This window comes from Lepidothrix coronata, unplaced genomic scaffold, assembly GCF_001604755.1.
Source record: "Lepidothrix coronata isolate B3197 unplaced genomic scaffold, Lepidothrix_coronata-1.0 Scaffold112, whole genome shotgun sequence".
In the NCBI taxonomy this organism is placed as follows: domain Eukaryota; kingdom Metazoa; phylum Chordata; class Aves; order Passeriformes; family Pipridae; genus Lepidothrix; species Lepidothrix coronata.
This window is the reverse complement of record NW_016690292.1, coordinates 2,228,401-2,248,847: the sequence shown is the minus strand read 5'-3', so window position 1 is coordinate 2,248,847 and position 20,447 is coordinate 2,228,401. Positions and strand designations below refer to the sequence as shown.

General features: G+C 61.2%; 2 protein-coding genes across 3 annotated transcripts in view; both read left to right on the top strand.

Annotated features, from left to right (window-relative positions):
* Positions 1-1,741: 1,741 nt before the first annotated feature.
* On the top strand, positions 1,742-7,941 carry ARTN (artemin). Its single transcript, XM_017824604.1, has 4 exons — positions 1,742-1,785; positions 5,971-6,041; positions 6,172-6,361; positions 6,714-7,941. Exons 2-4 carry the CDS (start codon positions 5,976-5,978, stop codon positions 7,148-7,150), a joined length of 693 nt encoding a protein of 230 aa, XP_017680093.1. The 5' UTR covers positions 1,742-1,785; positions 5,971-5,975; the 3' UTR covers positions 7,151-7,941.
* A 528-nt stretch (positions 7,942-8,469) lies between these two features.
* IPO13 (importin 13) overlaps positions 8,470-20,447 on the top strand; it is a 31,556-nt gene continuing 19,578 nt past the window's right edge. For both annotated transcript variants that reach the window (XM_017824692.1, XM_017824691.1), the window contains exons 1-2: positions 8,470-8,578; positions 17,841-18,577. In XM_017824692.1, the coding sequence (XP_017680181.1) occupies positions 8,507-8,578; positions 17,841-18,577 (809 nt within the window). In that variant the 5' untranslated portion in view covers positions 8,470-8,506. The remainder of the gene's footprint in view (positions 8,579-17,840; positions 18,578-20,447) is intronic.

Genomic DNA, 20,447 nt, shown 5'->3' with positions numbered 1-20,447 from the left:
CATCTGTCTGGAGACCTGTGGGGCTGCACTCCAGCACCCTGTGGAGCCTGGATCATGCTCAGCACTCTCCATGGCAGAGCCAATACTTATGGGAGCCCAAAGGGAGATAGCAGTACCTGGATTGAAGCACAGAGCTGGGACATGCCGTCTGCTCCTACCACAATCTTGGAGGGACAGGGAAGAGGTGCCGATGGTAGGACATTAGTGGGGCTGACAGCAGCAGCAGGTTCATGTCTCCCAGGACAAGGGCCAAGGGCAGAGAAGGGAGCCAGTGTCCCCAGGTGGCTGCGGTAGCAGTCTCAAAGGGTCACACCTGTAAGAGGACAGAAGCCAGACATTGCACAGCTTTGCACAACCTCTCATTTCGCTGGACTGGGGAGGACACCATGGGCTCACCTGTGTGGGGTCCTTTGGATACCCTGTGCCATGCCCCACAAAGCCTCCTGCCCACCACTAGTGCCACACTCTCAGTAGCTCCTAGCTATGTCCTGGGAACATCAGGACCTGCCCAATCTACAAGGAAAGGTGGGAGGGGTTGAGGTAACCCCTGTGGTGAGCCAGCACCTGGGGCTGTCTCCAAGCCCTGAGGGCTGTTGGTGTGGGAGGCAGCCCTCCCCTCCTGTGTAGGTCCCCTGCCATGGACAGGGCTGTGGCCAATCCCAGCCCCGTGGGGACAGCCAGTCAACCTGGAACAGGACATACCACTCACACTGAAATTTTCCAAGCAGGCAGCCGTGTTAGTCTGCAGCCCTGCGAAGCAGAGGATCCTGTTCCCTACCCTTGGCTGGTTCTCTACACCAGGGATGCTCCCCAGCCTCCAAACCTCTGCTGAGCCAGGTCATCCAAGGGCATCACCCCTGACAGCTCCCATGAGGATGTGTCAGATGGGAGCAGCCTCGAGCCACGGCCGTGGGGCAGCACAGCCCCATGGCAGAGCCCGTGCTCCCACGCAGTCCCACTAGCAGGTATGGAGCCACGTATGGCCACAGATTTGGCGAAGGTGCTTGTGCCAGGACCGGGAGGGATAAGGTGCCACTCCAGGGCAGGGGCAGCAGCTCCGGGCCGCGTGCCACCTCCGCCGTCCCTGCTCGCGGTGGCGGGGACGGCTTAGTGGGCGCCCGCACACTCCCTAGCAGGTGATGCTGCAGGAGCCGCGGGAGTTGTCACCCCCGCGCTGGATAATCCGAGGAGATGAGCGCAGGCGAGGCGGCGGCTCCGCAGGTGTCTGCAGGCGCGGCCGGCCGTCCCCGCCGCGGGGCCCGGGCTGCCGGGCGGCGCGGAGGAGGTTAAAGCCACGCTGGGTGCCCGGGGTCGGGGCAGACCCCACGGGCCGACTGGGGCCCGGCGCGCATCCGCGGCACAGCCGGCGACCGAGCCGCTGGCCCCGCTCCAGCCGGGGAGTTGCATAAGCCCGGGGAGCTGCGCCGAGGCGGCGGAGCGCCGCCGGGGCAGGTGACACGGCCCGCGGCACCCCGGGGCGCGCAGCCCGCCCGGGCGCCCTCGGACCCCGCGGCCATGAGGGCCGGCCCCGGGGGGCTCGCCTGGCCCGGGACGCGTCCCGGCGACTGGCTCCGGCCAGGGGAGCACGTGTGAAGCGGGGCCGAGCGGAGGCGGCCCCGGGATTTGGCACGTTCGCAAGGAGCACTCGAGAGCCCCGGGATGGACGCGGAGGGCCCCGGGCGGTGACGTAAGGACTTGCACGGGCTCGGCTCGACTCGCCAGCCGGCCCCCATGTCCCCGGGGCCAGCGGCGGCCCCGGCGGAGGGAGGCAGGGCGACGGCAGAGGTAAGGAGCCCGGCGGCGGGCGGCCCCGCCGGGGAGGACCGGGGCGCAGGGCGCGGGCGGGCAGGAGGCCGGACTCCTCCTCCGGCGCGGCCGGACGCGAGCGCCAGGCACACGGGTGGCCCGCGGCGGCTCGGGGTGCGTGGGACGCCGGCCGGTCCCGCCGCGGCCGGAATGGCCCCGACCCTGCCCGCCAACCCATCCCCGCCGGGTCCCCACGTGTGCGGCTCTGCCCTCCGACGGCGGGCGTGGGGCCCCGTGGGGCTGTGACCCCGGAGCGCTCCGAGAAGGGTTGAACGCTTCCCCGGGGGTGTTCGTGTGTCCGTCCTGCCCGCGCTGGACGGGGCTGTCGGGGCTGGGAGCCCCGCTCATGGGGCGGTCGGCCGGCTGGTCTGCGGGTCCACCTGCCCGGGGGTCGGCCGGCGTGCAGGTGGCGGTAGCGGGGGTCGGGTGCCGCCGGGGGTCCCGGTGACGTTCCCGGCGGGGTGTGAGTTTCCGCGGGAGCTCGGCGGCGGTGCGGGTCCCAGCGGGAGCCGGTGCTGAAGCGGGTCGGGCTGCGGCTCCTGCTGTTAGCGGGATCCCGGTGCCGTCCTGCTCCCGGGGCGGTCCCGGCGCCTGTGCGGGTCGGAGTCCCGGTGCCGCTGCGGTGCGGGTCGGGATGGCGGCTGGTATTCTGGTGCCAGTGCTAATCGGGGTCCCGGTATCGGTGCCGGTGCCCGCCCCGCCGGTCAGGTGACGGCGGCTGGAATTTGACACCGGTAGCGGCGACGGCACCAGGATGGAGCCGTCGCTGCCCCGCACTGTGCGTCCGCCCGCCGCCGCCGGCACCGCACCGCGACGCGCAGCGGGACCGGGACCTGTATCCCAAGGCACAGCGGGAGCGGCACCGGGAGCAGCGGCGGGAATCGGTGCCGGCGGGGCAGCGCCGGCCCCCGCCAGCGCCCCGCCCCGGCGCGGCGGCGGCGGGCGGCGGGGGGCGGCGGGGAGCGGAGGCGATGCGGGGCAGCGGCGGCCCGGGGGTTGGTCCCCGCCGCGGGCACGGTGAGTGCGGGCCGGGCCGGCGGGCGACAGCGCCCGCCCCAGCCTGCCGGCGGCCCCGGACCTCGGTGGTGGCTCGTACCGGGACTGCGGGGGGGACGGGGGGAACCCGCTTCGCCGCCCACCCTTCGGCAATAGCCGGGGTGCTGAGCCCGGCCCGGCGGCGGAAAGCGCTGAGGGCCGCGGCGGGGATGGGGTTCCCTGCCTGGGCAGGGAGAGGCGGGACCCCGCTGCGGGCGCCCGAGGGACACGGGGGCGGACTCCTTCGCCTCTTCCCTGGGCTCCTGCCCGGCCCGTTGGGCACGTCGGACAGGTCCGCGCCCCGGCTGCCCGGGCGGTGGCCCGGCGAGAGCCACGGGGAGGGGCTGCCCAGCGCCCCCCGCCTGTGCTGCCTCCTGCAGGGGCCGAGTTTGGTCTCATCCGTGTACCCCACGTGTTCGTCCCCGGGCCTCCCAAGGCTTTGCGGGGCGGGTGCCCGCTCCGCATCACATGTGGGGTTGATTTCTGACCCCCCGACACTTCTGCCAGGGACAGCGCGGAGGGATGATGGGCCTCCACCGGTTCCCGCAGGTGCCCGCGGGGGTCTCCGGCCACCCGCCCCGCACTTCTCGGCGGGACCCGGGGCTGCAGGGCAGGCATGGCCACTCCGTGAGCTAAGACCCTCATTCTGGGGCTGGGGCACCCGCTGGCTCCGCGTGAATGCACTTCGCAAGTGTCTGCTGCTTTCCCCGGGGTCCTGGGGCAGCCTCGGGGCAGCCGCTCCCAGCCCCCGTGCACGGCGCGGTCAGCGCGGCTCTCGCCGGGCTCTGCGTGGGTGGGTGTGCGGTGGCCCTCGCAGGGATTGCCCCAGCACGCTGCTGCTTAGCCCCGGACGGGGGACACGGATGTGGGGGGCCAAGCAGGTCCTTCCTCACTTGGATGAACCCGGTTCCGACCCTGGAAGAAAAGCTTCCTGTGCCCATGAATAGCCCGGCTGGACTCTGGCAGCCGTGGCAGGGGCAGACCCCAACCAGGTTCCCCCCATACGGGACGTGGGGGTCTGACGCGGAGTGTGCAGGTCTCGCACTGCCGTGGGGTGCCCAGGAGCTTGTCTCAGCCCCGCCCGCGCTGGGGGAAAAGCAGGTGCCGAGCGGGGCTGCGGAGCTTCGGTCCTTCGCGTTCAGGGATCTGCCCCCGGGGACGGGGCCCCGTGTCTGCGGAGGCACTGGTGGAGCACGGCCGTCGCTCCGGCCCCGAGGCTCCCGGTGGCGAAGGGAGGCTGCCCTCGTCCGGCGCCCCGCCGGCAGCGCTCCCGCCGCAGAGCCCGTGGCTGTGCTGCCTCCGGACGGGAGAAACCTGAACTGCACCGGCTGTTCCCTCCCTTTCCGTTCCGTTCCGTCCCGTCCCGTCCCGCCGGGATGCTTAAGCCGAGGGGCCGCGGCGGGGCTCCCGGGAGCGGGGACCGGGAGGAGTCCGTCCCCTCCCAGCAGGGCGCGGGGACCCTCGCCTGGCCCCTTCGGGGGTGCCAGCCTGGGAAAACCATGACCTGGCAGCAGCGGCTGGCGTGGGGCCACGGGCCGCCACGGGAGCGACGTGCAGCGTGGGCTGTGCTTGGCCAGGCTGTGGCGGCTGGCGCGGCCGGGGGGGCCGGTGCGAGCGCTGCCGGCACGGGGGGAGCATCTCGCCTGGTGCAGGGGCCCCGGAGGAGGCTCGTGGGTCTGTCAGCGCCCACCACAGCCCCTTGACACAGTGTGGCCAGTGCAGGGTGGCATCAGATGCAACAATCGGGACTTGGGCACCATCCCCTGAGATGCTGAAAGGACTGGAGGAAATTGTTTTTCTTCTTGTCCCAGCGGTGCCCAGCCACGTCCTTTCATTTTTTTTGTCAGGAGTGCTCTCCTAGGCATGTTCCATCCCAGCTTTGCTATGGTAGCAACTGGGACATGCTGGGACAAAGTCACAGAGTGGATAGGGGAACTCCCTAGTGCAGAATGTCACTAGTCTCCAAGAGGACAGTCCCATCCCAAGAGACAGGGAATGCAGCAGATGGGCTGCAAGATGTTTGGGATCCACATCTAGGGTATCCTGGCTTTGGACGTTGGGACACAGGAGCATCCCTGCACCGCAGAAGGGCGCTGGGAAAGGAGGCGAACATGNCAACTGGGACATGCTGGGACAAAGTCACAGAGTGGATAGGGGAACTCCCTAGTGCAGAATGTCACTAGTCTCCAAGAGGACAGTCCCATCCCAAGTACAAGGGAATGCAGCAGATGGGTACAAGCCCCTTTGGGATCCACATCTAGGGTATCCTGGCTTTGGACGTTGGGACACAGGAGCATCCCTGCACCGCAGAAGGGCGCTGGGAAAGGAGGCGAACATGTGGCTGCAGACAGGGCCTTGCCCCAGCACCTCCTGGGGGACATCACTCCCCTGAGACTGTGCTTGCTGCTTTGCTGGGATGATGCACAGCAGGGATCCAGTTCCCCTCTGTGTGTCAGAGCAGTGGACCCCGAGCAGTGGTGTTGGGGAGAATGACTACAGTGAGCCCGACATGGTGATCCACACCCCACCATGTACCCATGGGACCTGCCCGCCTGTCCTACCCCTTGAGACCCCACTCACCCAGGCTGCTCTGGGCTTGTATGTCCCAGTTCGGTGCAGACAACAGGCTGGGGAGCCAGCGCAGGGCCGAGAGGTGGCTGCACCCGAGGACCCTGTGCTAATGGATTTGGAGTTTCTAAGGTCAGGCTCCCACTGCAAGCAAGAAAAACATTCCCAGGGAAGGGCCATGGGAAAGGGCCCCCCCCGGCAGCACTCCCAGCCCCAGCCACTGCCTCACAGCCCAGCCTGGCATCCCAGGCCGCTTGCACAGGGAGGTGGCTGCATTCCCCCTGAGGAGAGGTGCTGGACAAAGGCTGGGGCGCCCCAACTGCCCAATCTCTTGGAAGGTGTATGCAGTGTGGTGAGGGTGCCTGGCTGTGCCAGGAGAGGAGAGGGGTGAGGGTGCATTATGCATGGGGTGCAGGAGGTTTTTTGGGGTTCTGGGGGGTGATGGAGGGGATTGCATGGTTGAAGAAGGCAGGAGAAGCATGTGCCAACTCCCAGCCAACCAGGTCGATACCCACCCTATCCCTGCTGCGTGGGCACTGACTCCAACCTCTGCACTTGCAGCGAGCATGGACCAGCGACAGGGGCCACCAGAGCCGAGACCTGCAGGACCTGCCACGCATCCGCAGCCCAAGGTGAGTCCAGGTCTGTCTGGCTGTGATGGCCAGGACCACACTTCCCCATCCCCACCCATCCCCAGCTCATGGAGCCTCATCCCTGGGACTGGGGTTGAGGCTCGCCCAGCTGTGCTATGCTTTGTTGCAGGAGGGGACACTGTGGGGGCTCCTTGCCATCCTATCGCTGCTGGCTGGGCTGGCCACGGGCACCCTGCGAACACCGCACTGCAACGAGACGCTGGACGCAGCCCCTACCCCACAGGGCATGGCCACTGCCAGCCCATCTGTGGAGGATGGTGTGGAGGTGCCACTCGCCGCTGCCTGGAGCCAGCTGTATGGTGCGTGTTGGGACAGGACCCACAGCCTGGGCACGGTAGCCCTGCACATGGGGCATGGCCAGGTTGGGAGCTGCTGTGGGGATCCCCAGGCTGTGTGGGGCTGGGGCTGCACTTCGGGGTGGGCTGAAGTGGGCTCTGTGCTGTGTGCTGGTGATGGCGGCAGAGCACTAGAGATGAGAAAATCTTTGGCTGGGCATCCACTCACCCCATTGCCTCTTGGGCACCGAGCCAATGTCATGGTGGGTGGTCAGGAGGGTTCCGTAGGTCACAGCGGGGGCAGGCAGGCTCAGCAGGCCCAGGAGGGCGATGGGTGCGGGATGGGTACTGATGGTGCTGTCTCCTCCGTGTACAGGGGAAAATGCGACGACGGGTGGTCCAGGCGCCGCAGAGTTGGCGGAGGACCTGCTGCTGCGTGCTGAGCGCTCACCACCGGGCGCTGGCAAAGCCAAGAAGAGGGCGCGGACACCCTCACGGGGCACCCGCGGGCGCAACTGCCACATCCGCAACCTGATGGTGAAGGTGCGCGACCTGGGCCTGGGCTTCAACTCGGATGAGATCGTGCTCTTCAAGTACTGCAGTGGGTCCTGCCACCGAGCACGCAGCAACTATGACCTGACACTGGGTAGCCTGCTGAGGCAGCAGCTCATCACCCCGGGGCCACAGGAGCGGATCCTCAGCCACCCCTGCTGCCGACCCACCCGCTATGAGGCTGTCTCCTTCATGGATGTGGAGAACACATGGCAGACAGTGGAGAAGCTCTCAGCAGCCGAGTGCAGCTGTATTGGCTGAGGAGGGGGCCACTGGCTTGGCCTCAGCTCGACACATGCTGGCAGACTCCGGCTTGCCACATGCAGTGGCACCGGTGCTCAGAGGAAGGGTCTGGCAGAGGCTGGTGCCTCCGTTTTTATGTGGCCACAAAGAACCGAGGTGAGATGGAGCCATGACTGGGGTGTGGGCGGCCAGGCCCCCTCCTGCTCAGTGCCAAGCAGCTGGTGCCGACGGCTACATGGGGTCCTGCCTGGATGCACTGTGGCTCAGCCCTGATAGAGGGACTGAGGGGAGTATGGACCATCCCCACCACTCACTGGCTGGTCTGTCAGCCCAGTGTCCACCAGCAGCACTCCTCCACCCCTGCTTTAGGGGAGCTGGGGTCAAGTGTCATCCTAAGTTTCAGAGTGGGCAAAACCTCCCTGTCCCCTCAGGCACCCTGGGGTCAGTGGTGGCCAGAGCTGCCCTGCAGGGAAGGGGTGTGCCTGAGGACGGGGGTGCAGCCAGGCCAACTTGCGCCATTGCGGGGTGGGGGACCTGCACCCAGACCAGCAGCAGCCCCTGGTGTTCTGCAGGGTGGTGGGTCACGGGCACCCACTGGGACCCCCATCCCTGCCTGGCTCCCAGGGGGGTGGCAGGGTCCCCCCCGCTGCCCCGTGGTGCTGCGGCACTAAACTATTTATTACTCTAAATTATTTATTTATTGTTCTCGAGCGGCAGCTCCTATTTATGACTTTGCGCCCCCGGGGGCCGGGTGTAAATTAACCCCAGCGCTGCAGTGAAGCCCTGGGCAGTGCCCCGTGCCCCCCGCCCCCCCCTTTTCTATTATTTTTAAAATTTGAGGGATAAACTCTATTTTTGTACAGTCGCCTTTTCCTGTAGCAATAAAGCGATGGGCTGCGCGTCCAACCCTTGCGTGTGCCCGTGGTGGGGACGGAGACGGGGGGTGCCCCAGAGCCGGCAGCGGGAGGGTGGGGAGCGGGGCTCCCGCCGGCCCCGCCCGCCCCGTGCGTGGGAGCGGCCCCGGCGCCCGCCCAGCCGCGGTGCCCGGCAGGGGACGCGCGTGGGCCGGGACTGCCGGGACTGCCGGGACTACCGCTCCCGGCGTGCGGCGCGGCGCTGCGGCAGGTCCTGGGCTGCCCGGCCGCGCCTGCGGGGCCGCGGGGAGAGGCGAGGCGGAGCCGGAGAGGAGCGGAGCGGGGCGGCGGGGCCGCTCGGGGAGTCCCGCGGGCGCCTGCCGGCCCGACCGAGCCGCCCCGCGCCGCCCCGGTGCCACCGCCCCCGGCGGGGCGGGGAGGCGGGTCCCGCCGCGATGCGGCTGCCCGTGCGCCGCCGCTGTCGCCCGCCCGCCGCCGCCTCCTGAGCGCCGCCGCAGCCATGGAGCGGAGGGCGGAGGCGCCGCCGCCGCCGCCGCAGGGCCTCGACTTCACCGTGGAGAACGTGGAGAAGGTGAGCGAACCCCGCCGGCCCGGCCGTGGCGGGGCGGGGGGCGCGGCGGCGGGGAGATGATGCTGCCGCGGTGGTGCGGGGGATGCGGCTCGGGGAGCGGGGGGGGCACCTGCTCGGCTGTGCCGGGCCCGGGGAGGGCGGTGGGCGGCAGCCCCTGTCCCTGTCCCTGCCCGCAGCCCCCGGGGCGTGGGGCGGGAGGGAGAGCCGCCGGGGCGGCCTGGGAGGGAAAACGATGTGGCAGGAATGAGAGCAGAAAGGAGGGGTTGTGTGTGTCTCCGACCGGCGTCAGCTCTCTAGGTCGCCAGCTGCAGCGCCGGGCAGGAAGAGCCCACAGGTCTGGTCGTGGCTACTGAGCCAGCCGCATCGATGTGAAGCCCATTATCACTGTCTCCATCAGGCAGGGAAGGGACTATTGCCATGTGCTGGGAATTGTTGAGTATTACGGTTGGGAAGAGCCTTCAGGGGGGCGGATGGCCCCGTGATGTCTTTCTAACCCTGCAATCCAGCCCCTGATGCTCAGGGTCCTCTAAAGCAGTTGCAGGGCAACACGAGTGAGGCTGCGATTGCTGAAATCTGGGATCCACGGAATAGCCACGGGAAACCAAGGCCTGCTGTTGGGGTGAGCCCTGAGCAGCTGCCCTGTGACCTGGAGTTCATCACAGAGACCAAGCAGGGCACCCCAGTGAGCACCCGGGAAGGCAGCTGAGCCAAAACATTCCCTTGGCCACCTTGGAGGTGATGGGGGCAGGGCAGCAGAGGATGCATCCCTGAAGGGCAAACAACAAGAGAGTACATCACCCTTCCACTTACCCTGTAGCCAGACATCTGACAGACATCCATAGCTCTGTCCTCAGACAGCTGGTGGGAATCCCAGTGTCCTCGTTTTTCCTCTATAAGAATAGACTGAGATCCTTGCCAAAGCAATGCTTACAGGCGAGCTGGTGGGCACATAGAATCACGGAATCGTTTAGCTTGGAAAGGACCTTTCAAATCATCATGTCCAACCATTAACGCAGCCCTGCCAAGCCCACCACTGTACCATGTCCCCACGCACATTTCACACGCGTCCCTCCCCAGTAGGTTGCCTGGCCTGGCTGGACGTGTTGGGTCAGGGATGTCAGGTTTGTAACTGGGCACTGGTTGCCTTTGTGGCTTCAGGTGAGACACAGCTCACCTCTTCCAGGGAGATGGAGACAGAGCACGTCCAGGGGGATTAACTGATGTCTGGAAAATGGTACATTCATGCAACCTTCTGCAGCTTATTCTGCATATATCCAGGGCTGCTGGATGATTTTGTCTCTGACTTCCTTTCTCCTCGTGAGACACAAACCGCTCCTTTGTTTGCACCAACAATGAAGCGCACACTTGCCCGGGAAGGGTGGGCAGTGCCAGGGTGGGGGGCACCCGGTGCTGGCTGGGCGAGGTGGGGCTGTGCCGAGACGCAGCTTGTCCTTGCCAAGCTGCTCAGGATTTAGTCTCCTGCAGCTTGGGAGGAGGCAGAGATGCCCTCTAGGATGCTTCATCTCCCCTCCCCCCCAGCCTGCCTGGCCTCTCTGGGTATCCGCAGGCTTTGCCATCTCAGTGGTGTCCTCTGAAGGTGCAGCTGTGGACCTCGGTGGGGCTCTGAGCTGCTGGCAGGGGGCAGCAGGGGAAGAAATGGGGGGTGGGATCAGAAAAAACTCAGAGGTTCAGAGCTCAGAGCCCTCCTGTGTCAGTCTTTTCCAGGGAGGGCTGTGGGATGTTTCTGGTACAAAGCAAAGGAAAGATAGGCTTTGCTGGGGGCAGGGTTGGTGGGAGGCAGGTGGGTAGAGCTGCTTTGTCAGAGGTGATGCTGGCAGATGAATGACGCTTCTACTGGCCTGGGCTCTTCCACCTGCCAGGTTTTGTGCATGGTGCTATTAATAATACTGAATAGTGATTAAAGTCAGGGTTTGACTCCACTCTGAGTCAGTTAGTGCTAAGTGCTGGTGTTAGGAGCAGCATGAGGAGCTCGTTATCTCTTAAATCAGAGGGTCAAAGCCTTTTCCAGGACACCTGCAGTGGAAGTCATCATGTGTAGCAGTTGTAGCCAGGGCAGCCTCTGGTGAGGCTGTGCCTGTCACACTCTTCTGATGGTTTTTGTGGAGAGGATTCATGTCCCTGGAAGACCCTTTTGTACCTCTGCTGTTGTTTATTATGCCGTGGGCTGGGCAAATCCCCCAGTTTTGCAGAGCTCTGGTGCCTGCATAGCTGAAGAGCATCAAGAGCATCATTGCTGTGTTTATCCAGCATAACCTGTGCCAGAGAGAGACAGTTAGATCCCTCCAGCTGTGACCAGTGGTTTCAGGGAGGCAGGAGGGTGCAGGTGCTGGAGGCAGGGCCAGCTGACAGGTCTGAAAGCCTGCAGGCAGCAAGCAGGCAGCTGCCTTTGTTCCTGAGGTACCAGGTTCAGGTGCTGCACTTCAGAAGCCATCTGAAAGTTGCTCCCTGTATGTTTTTGCTCCTTTTTTCCATGAGGAGCTCTCCCGTGACAGAGGGAAGGAGCAGGGTTGTGCTGAGGCTGAGCCATTGTGGTACAGTTACTGTGTCAGTGTCCCCCAGTCCCAGCCGAGGGCTGCTCATCTGCTTTTTGTTTTCTTCTGAGCCTGACCTAGATGCTGCTCTGGCTTCAGCACAGCCAGAGCAAGCTGGTGTGGCCATGCTGCCTGGATCTGCTGGGAGTCGGCAGCTCTGGGCTGGCTCTGCTGCCCCTGCACCTGCTGCTGAGTGGGGCTCTGCTGCTGCATTTGGAGGGATAGGAGAAAAGGGAAGGCTGGGAAAGCCGAGGGCTTCAGGCTGTGAGGATGCTCAGCCTCCCATTGCCTAAACGGTGCAATCTGGTCTGTGACCTGCCTGTGCCTTTGTGTGCCCAGGAGCTCTCCCCAGTGTGACTGACAGCCTGGTGCTGGGCTGATGAATGCTGCTCTGGTGAAGATGGATTGCAGATGTTCGGTCCCTGCTGGCTGTGTCCATCTCAGAGAAGTAGTGCACAAGCAAGGCTTGTGCCCTGCAATTTTGGTCTCCCTTGGGTCTGGGGTAGCAGCACCTAACACTGCAATATTGGACAGAAGAAGAATGCAAGACCCTCTTCATCTGTTCTTAGTGCAGTTGGATCTGCTTTGGCAATATCTCCCTTTTTGAATTAAGCAAAAAAGCAGTGCCATTCCTCTATGAATTTTCCAAGAGCCTGCTTTTGCCCTCTTTTTTTGTCTGATTCCTTCCAGGTCTTTCCTCCCTCGTCCTGCCTCTCATCCTCAGGGGTGTTTGTAATATTTGCTGACGTCTTTTCCCTAGCACATTAGTGGTCTGGCATCTCTGGGTCTTCCAGATTGCCGTGTGCCTCTCTGGAGATGCCTGATGAATGCACAGAGTCTCTCTGGCAGGATGGGTAGGCGGGGTGTCATGGAGCTGACATCCGGAGCCTACTGCGGTGGGAGAGGGATGGCTTTGATCACTGCTCCTCGGAGATGCTGAGCCTCAGGGATGTGGCAGCTGCTGGGGCTGCCTTCCACCCGGGAGGATGGGGAGGAGAAGCCCAAGTGCATCTGCTTTCTTTGGGTTGTTGCCTGTCTTCAGAAACCTGATCAAGAGAATTACAAATACTTGAGGGTGGGGGAATGCCATCCTCTGTCTGGTGCACTGCTGGCAGTGGCTTGACCACTTATTCCTTAGGGACAGTCCATGTATGTGAGATGTGGCAGCTGTGCTGGGGATGGTAAGCTGGGGACCTTAGGAGGGGAGATTCTTGCAAAATCGAGGGAAGCTGCTTTTCACCAACAAGGGAGTCACCTTGTGTCATGTTTAAGCAGATCTTCCTGCAGAAGCAGATTGCAGCCAGAGCCAACCTTGGCTGAACACATGGCTGCTTCCTGTGGTGTGGTGATGATGGGATGAGAGGGCAGCACCTTGTTTTGCCAGGGCTTGGCCGAGCTATACAAGGGCCATCGCTCAGCTCTGATGTATGATGGAGCAGGAGTGGGTGTGATTGGTGCCTGGGCGCCAGCAGGGATTCCTCTCTTAAAATGCTCGTGTACTCCATCACTGACGTGAGGGGTAGAAATATGGGATGGTGGACAGGGGTGTTCAGCTCGCTGTTGCAACTCATCCTGGGCTCTGTGCTCCCAGAGTTCCTCTCTGGTCCTGCTCACCCTTTGCTTATTCAGACTCCTGCCCACCCTGAGACTGCATGGGTCTCCCACAGCCCCCATCCCTGCTCTGCAGAGGGCTGATGGCAGTGAAGCAGTGAGAGGGATGTCGAAGCTGCCGAGCTGTGTCTGGGCTTCAGCCTCTTCTGGACAGCAAAGGACTTGGTGTGGGCAAGCTGGGCCCAAAGAAGGGCTTCAGAGTGACAGCATCTTTTATTAAGAGGGGGGAGAAAACTGCTGGCAAAATGTGGGTCCTTGAACAGGAGCAGCACGCGTGGCAGCACACACCCGGCTTTATTTTGCATCCATTTGCTTTCCTCAGCGGGCTGCCGCCTTCCTGGGGTGCTGGCTGCTCAGCCTGTCCCACTGGGGCCGGGGGGGCTGGCTCCTGCGGGCAGGGGGAGGCAGGGATGATATTCCCTTCGCTTGGCAGAGCCAGGGTAATGGCTGTGCTGTTGCAGGCCTGGAGCACTGGCGGTGTGAGTGTGCTCAGCTAGAAAGGACAGCGAGAGACTGCAGTGAGAGACATCTGGGAGTCCTGCTGGAAGGAGGCTGATGGCTGCCACTGCTGCCCCTGCCATGCCATGGCTGTGGGCATGGGACAAGGAGCAGAACAGGAATATGTTTTGCAGCTTGCTGTTTCCCCAGCTGGGATGCAGACCTCAGGCCTGTACCTGCTGTCACCTCTGTGTGCTCAACCAGACTGGCCCTTGGAGGGTGTCTCCCCGTGGAGCCCCCAAGAACAGCAGGCAGCACATTCCTGTTCTGTGGGGTCAGAGCTGTGTGTCTGGGGCTCTTCTTGGCATCCCATAATGGCACGGACGCAACACCTCTCTGCAGGGCACCCCATGTTAATGTATTTAGGCAGTGCAGTCGGGGTCACAGCCTGCTGGCACTGGACTCCCTGCAGAAGCTCTGAGGGGTGAGGGCTGGGCTCATAGAAGATTCTTTTCCCTTGCAATGCCTGAGTGAAATCTAAGATCAGGTGCCTCTGCTTGGCCGTAACTCTCCTTGGACTGCTCCCCCTCCACCTCCCAAAAGAACTAACATGGGACCTCTGACCCATGGCTTCTGGGCAAGCTGTCCTGCCCCAAGGCATCTTATTTGAGGGGCTGATGCTTTTCCAGTGACTAAAGCCTCACTGAGGTTTTGGCCACAGCTTTTTTTGAGCAGGGAAGAGCCATCATAATAAGCTTGAATTATTCTCAGCCAAGCAGAGCTGATGTTGGAGAAAGCTCCTTCCCCGGCCAAAGGGCATAGCTGACAGCCAGGCTGTTTACCAGCTCTCATGTTACAGGTCTAATTGCAGAGGAGGCAGGTCTGGTGTCAGCCACCCGTTCAAATTGGAATGCACAAAGCCTCCCTGTTAGATGTCACTGCCCAATTTCATGCCTTGTGCTTCTCCTTCTTGGCGCTAATGAGTTCCCCTTGTCATCTCCAGTGCTTCCTGATGGGCCTCAGGGTGCTGGCTGGTGTGGTCATGTCAAAGTTCAACAGCAGCCAGTGCCAGTGCCTGCCCCTGGCATGAGGGCAGTGTCTTTCCTTGCTGGGGAGGAGCATGTTCAGGTGCCCTTCTGCAGGGCACAGTGCTCTGCCCCACACTCTCAGTAGAGCATGGTACTCAGCAGGTCAAGGAGAGAGCCTGCTCTGCTCCCAGGGGTTTCTTCTGCTGCTTTGAGCTGGGTTAGGATGGTCCCAGTATTCCTGCCCATCACTGGAGATCCTCTGGAAGGCTCTCCCATGTTGTGTAGAGCACCACATGGGGTATGCTGTTGGTGGCCTTGGAGCATGTGCTGCTTTTCCTTCTCTGCCTGGTATCCTGCATGCAGGCAGGAGCAGTCATGCTTCTTTTCAGGAGCTGCCACAACTGGTCCCCTCCCAGGCAAGGTGCTTGGGGAAGGGGACTGAGAAAGTCATCAGCTGCTTTTTTCCAGAATATTCTTCTGACTTCCAGCAGCTTGCATCATGAGCCTTCAGCATCAGCTTTGCTTCCATCTTCTGAATGTCTTCTTGTAGTTGGTAGACTTTTTCATCTCAGCACTCATCTTCTTTCTTTGAGGTGCTGAGCAGTGGAGGCTCCAGCACATGTCCTTGGGGGCCTTTGCTGGAAACCTCCCCAAAGGAGGAGTGGGAGGAGTGGGCCTCTGGGATGGTGTTGCTGGGCGTGGATGCTTCTCCAGAGAGCTCACTGGTGACAGTGGGCACTGTGCACAGGGTGGAACATGAGGGGTGTGGGCAAGGTGGTGGGGGTGGTGGGAAAGCTGTCCATGTGGCTGGAAAGCTGATTCTGCCTGGGAAGGGGTCTTGAAACCCAATTGCTCACTGTTCTCTAATGCAGTGGTAGTGGCATCTCCCCAGAATGAGTGTCGAGAGGAGCAGCTATGACAGTGCTCCCTCTTTGCCATTGTTACAATGCAGCAGCTGCTTATTTTAGCATAGCCAGTGCTGGATTCTCTGCTGGGGCTGTGTGCAGGATGTTTGTGTGCTGGAGCTGCATCAGGGTCTGCTGACTTCAAGGCATTGGCAGGATCAGGCCTTAGCCAGCAGCACCAACAGCCCCAGCCAGGTGGAGGATGAGCCCTCAGCGCTTCCCAGTGTGTGTGCCAAGCCCTGCTCTGCTGCCCTGCCATGGTCCCCATCACCCGTGGTGCTGTGCAAGGCTTGCCCTGCATGTACATCACTCTGGGACTTGCTGTGGTGTGCCTGGAGTGTGCTCAGTGCCATGCTTTGCCTGTGCAGCTTCCCTGCCGTGAGACTGGCCTGCAGCAGCTCTGTGGCCAGCAGAGGTGAGCAGCTGGGGAGCTTGTGGGTCAGAAACCCAGTGCTGGAGGCCAGATCCATCCTCCATACATGGTGAGGTCCGTGCTTTGCAAACCTTGTGCCAGTTTAGAGGTTAGGGCTCCTGTGGTACGTGTACACATCATGCCTTGTAATCTATGATGCATAGGGATTTTTTTTCTCCCCACAATTTTTTGAGTGTTAGCACTGTTCAAAATAGAAGAAATAAATTCATTAGGAAATGCTTGGAGGCATAAAAAGAGAGGCTGGGAAGAGATAGGGAGGGGTTCTGGGCTATGGAGCAGGCACTGCTGCCGGCCTTTGCACCTTGTGAAGGTGCCCAGCAAGTGGGGAAGGGAAAGAGTGGGTTGTCACTATTCTGGAATCACAAGTGAGATTTATTCGGGGGAAAAAAAAGCAGCAAGCTCCGATGGGAGCAAATAAGAGACTGAGCCAGTAATGGTTGGGAGCTCCAGCTTCAGCCCTGCTGCAGGATGACTCAGTCCTTAGCACAAGAGCAGGGGTAGGAGCCAAGTTCCTGCCCCCAGGAGTGGTTGAACTTTTAGCACATCTGCAGCTACTGGTCTGCAGCGAAGTAAATTGTTGCTTTGCCAAGAGGGGATGACAGTGGTTACCTCTGCCCCAGCAGCTGAGCAATGCTTCGTGCAGAAGTCTGAGATAGCTGAGAACAGAGCAAAGGCCTGGCTATCTGCTGAGAGCTCATGGGGCTCCCCTTGGCTGCTCTGTTGGGACAGATTTACCTCTCCCAGTGTCTTGCTTATCTAGGGTTAACCTTTTCTGTGTCAGGATACATCTCTTAGTGGGTCAGACACTGTCCCTCTGCAGCCCCTGTTGGCTGGCTCCATCTCCTACGACGTACTTCATAACCTCTTTCTTTCTGACAAAGAGGTTATCCTCATTTTCCTCTGTCACAAAGTCTTGAACAGAGGTGTTTCAAATTATGGCCCAGGCAATGCCGACTGTGTAAGGTTCCTGCCATTTTGTCCTGCTCTTTGGTCTCACTCTGGGAAGCAGCAGGAGGGAGGCACAAGCACGCACTTGGGAAGCTTGTTCCTGTTCCCCAAGCTGCCAGCTCTGCATGCTTAAAAATAGGGTTTAAATCCTCTCCTGGGTACAAGAGCCACACAAGAATTTCATAGAGCTTTTTAGGGGGGAGGAGGAGGATATTTGAGACCTGGAGCCAGGGTGGGGACACAGAAAAATCCTCTGCACCTGCTAGAATCATCCTCTGATTTGCTGGTGGGGTGGGATGGGTGCCTGATTGCCTGACAGATGCCATGGATTTTCCTTGCTCTTGGCGTGTGCAGTCAGCGATTTGAAATGAAACGTGCTGTGCCAGGCAGAAAACCTCGCTGCTGAAAGGTGGAGTTCAGGCAAGGGGTAGTTACTCTTCCCCTTCCATGTGCAAGGACATTGCTGGTTACCAGTTGCACCCACTCAGGATAAGTAACTAGTTAATATTGGGCTTCAGATCTGTATAACATTCCTCTGCCAATAAAGCCTTGCAGCCTGTGTGAGGCTGTTCATGTGGATCTGAGCTCTGGAAAGCAGTAACTAGATCTCCCAAAGCTGTGGGAGCAAGTAAGTGATGTTTCCCTTCTCCATATGAAGAGATGGCCTGAGCAGCTGTGGACTGTCGCGAGAGATGGTGGCAGAGGCAGGGTTAGATGCTTGCCCTCCTGGCTCAGCTGTAATTAGATGGGTTTGGGGATATTTCAAAGGACTTCATAGAGGGATTAATCCCTGAGTTTAGTGACTGTGGGTTTCCAGGAATCTTTACAACCTGGCAGACAAAGATCTGCAGCAGCTCTTGCATTCCTTGGGCTCACAGATGAAAGTTTTGGACCACGCGTGCTCCCTGAGAGCCAGTGCATCCACAGCACTTTTCAGAGAGCAGGTGTGGATGGAAGCCAGGAGTGTTGGTCTGCCATGTCCCTTACAGCCCTTGTGTGGCAGAGGGTTCCTGTGCCCACCCCATCGATGGCACATCAGCAAGGAAGCATGCAGATTTGGCATGAGTGAAGGTGAAGGTGGGAAATGACTAAGGAAAAGAAATGTCCAGAGTGAAGCATGAGGGGAGGGGAAGAACGTTTTGCAAGTCCTCTCCCTGCTGCCAGATCACTCTCGCTTCACTGAGAGTCCGGGGAGGGAGGCCAGCTAATACAGGCTGCTGTGGGGAGGGGGGCTGGCCTTGCAGGGCAGCCTGAGCACTGGCCTCTGTCCTGGTGAGCCTTCCCCAGGCAGGACAGGCCGCGTTGGTGCTCCTTGGCTGCTCTAGGGTGCTTCCCTCTCTCTTCCAGGCTCTCCATCAGCTGTATTACGACCCAAACATCGAGAACAAGAACTTGGCTCAGAAATGGCTTATGCAGGCACAGGTGTCCCCCCAGGCATGGCACTTCAGCTGGCTGCTTCTCCACATGGACAAGGTGCCCGAGATCCAGTACTTTGGTGCCAGCGCTCTCCACATTAAAATCTCGCGTTACTGGAATGACATCCCTGCTGACCAGTACGAGAGCCTCAAGTCGCAGCTCTTCACCCACATCACCCGCTTCGCCAGCGGCTCCAAGATCGTGCTGACCCGGCTGTGCGTGGCTCTGGCCTCCCTGGCGCTCAGCATGATGCCGGACGCCTGGCCCTGCGCCGTGGCAGACATGGTGCGCATGTTCCAGGCGGAGGACTCCAATGTGGACGGGCGAGCGCGGTGCCTGGCGCTGCTGGAGCTGCTGACGGTGCTGCCCGAGGAGTTTCAGACCAGCCGCCTTCCGCAGTACCGCAAGGGGCAGGTACGGAGTGTCCTGGCGCAGGAGTGCGGCTCTGTCTTCCCTTTGCTGGAGCAGCTGCTGCAGCAGCAGGACTCCCCGGGTTTCATCAAGCAGAAGGTGTTGAAGTGCTTCTCCAGCTGGGTTCAGCTGGAGATCCCGCTGATGGACTGCGAGAACCTCATCCAGGCAGCTTTCACCTCTCTGCAGGACCCAGAGCTCTTTGACACAGCAGTGGAGGCTGTGGTCAATGCCATTTCCCAGCCCGATGCCCAGAGGTAAGGGCAGCCTCTCCTGTGTGCTGCAGGCTGGTGCTCCTGGGCATCAGTGGGGGAACGGGGTGGGAAGGTGGGCCCTGGAGGTAATGATGGCAGAGTTTAGAAGTGGGAGAATGTTAAAAGCAGCTGGAGGCTATTGGTTTCTCATGGTTGGTCCTGGAAGGCTTTGCACTGTGGTTGACTTGTAGGAACTCATAGTCTTGAGCAGCTGCAGCCCATGTCCACCCTTGCCTCTCAAGCAGACGAGGATGCTCACTTCGGGCCCCTCGTGTCAGATCCTGCAGCAGCCGACCAGAGAGCAGCTGCCTGGCTCCTGCCAAGGGGAGTTGAGAGACCCTCCTCTGCCTCGTGCTGCTGCTCCAGCCAAGGAGCTGATTCAATGCAGAGATAATAAAACCAGATCTGTCGGTTTTCTCCCTCCCCCTGGCTCCAACAGCTTGTGCCAACCGAGGATTTCTCCTTTGTCTGTGGCCGTGGCTGCCCCTGGAGCAACTGAGCTGGGAGCTGGGGCTGGGTAAGGTCCTGCTGGGGCTGCGCCGTGGGGCTCCAAGCTCGCCTGCTTGGCTGCGTTGTCTGAGTGGCTGTCAGCTCTTGGGACCAATGCCTGCAGAAGGGAGAGTACATCTCCAGTTCCTGTGGCCTCATCCCTTCCTGGCTGCTTAGCAACCTTCCCCTGAAGAGGAGGGTTTCCTTGAAGGCTGGGCTGAGCTGCTGCCACTGTGCATCCCTGTGTATCGCTGCGCATCGCGCAGGCTCTGACCCTCCGCAGCGGTGGGAATGATGCTGCTGCTGCAGTTGTGAGCCCTCCTCTTGGTTTAGGGCAGGGGCAGCCAGCGTGTTCCCCAGCTCTAGAGGCTGCCCTTTTCGATGAAAAGGGGTTGCATCTGTAGGCTGCAAGTCCTGGTGCACAAAGGGACCCGTCAGGATTTTAGTGTGCTGCTGGGTGTGGGGAGGGTTTGCCTCATGTGCTAGCATTCAGAAGATGACAAGCTGCTTTTTCTTGTGCCTAGCAAGGGTTGAGGACCAGCCCAAATCCTTGTAGTGGGTTTGGTGCAGAAAATGAAAAGGTGTGAGAAGGTCACCTGCAGTTCTGAAATGTTGGACTCTATCTTCCTCCTTTCCGTTTCCCTTGAGTCTCAGAAGTCCCTTGGGTGTCATTCCATACCTATGTGCAGGAGCCTGGCCCTACAGCACTGTTCTTTGATTGCATTAAAAGGCTGAGTTTTCTGTTGAGCTTTCCAAGTGAATTTTGCTGAGAAGTGCAACTGACTGTGGGGTTTCCTCTCTGCTCCTGCGCTGACCCTGCCATGCAGCTTTTGGCCCATTTGGTCCTGCCATGCTGGATGCTCCCTTACAGCATCATCAGTACTTGCTCTCCATCCTTCTTCCTGAAGGCATCATCAGCCACGGCAGAGCACCCTCCTGTCTGTAGCCGTGCGGGCATGGCCAGGCCAGGGCAGGCAGCTGGCCTGAAAGGCTGCCCAGTGTGTAAGCTGGGTGCAGCCCCTGCCCCCGGGGTGTGGGGACAGCAGTGGCATTGTCACAGGGACGCCCTGCCAGGCGGCCTGTGGTGTTGGCTGCTTCCCAGCCCCGGTGGGCTCTGTCTTCCCCTTTGTCCCTTGTGTCCTCTATCCTGTGTTCCTCCTCCCGCTTCCCCTGGTACCAGCTGTCCCCCCCCTCTGGCTTTGTTGCTCAGCCGAAGTGGATCCAGCTCTTCTCAGAGCCCCCAGGGAGTCTCCTGACCTTTTTCTCTCTTATCTTGACAGTCTGGGAGATCCCTGCTGTGTTTCAGCTGCTCTCTTCCTCCAAGGTCTCTCGCCTTTGTTTCTGCAGGGCCCTTGGCTGCAGGCTCGGAGCATCCTCAGCGCTG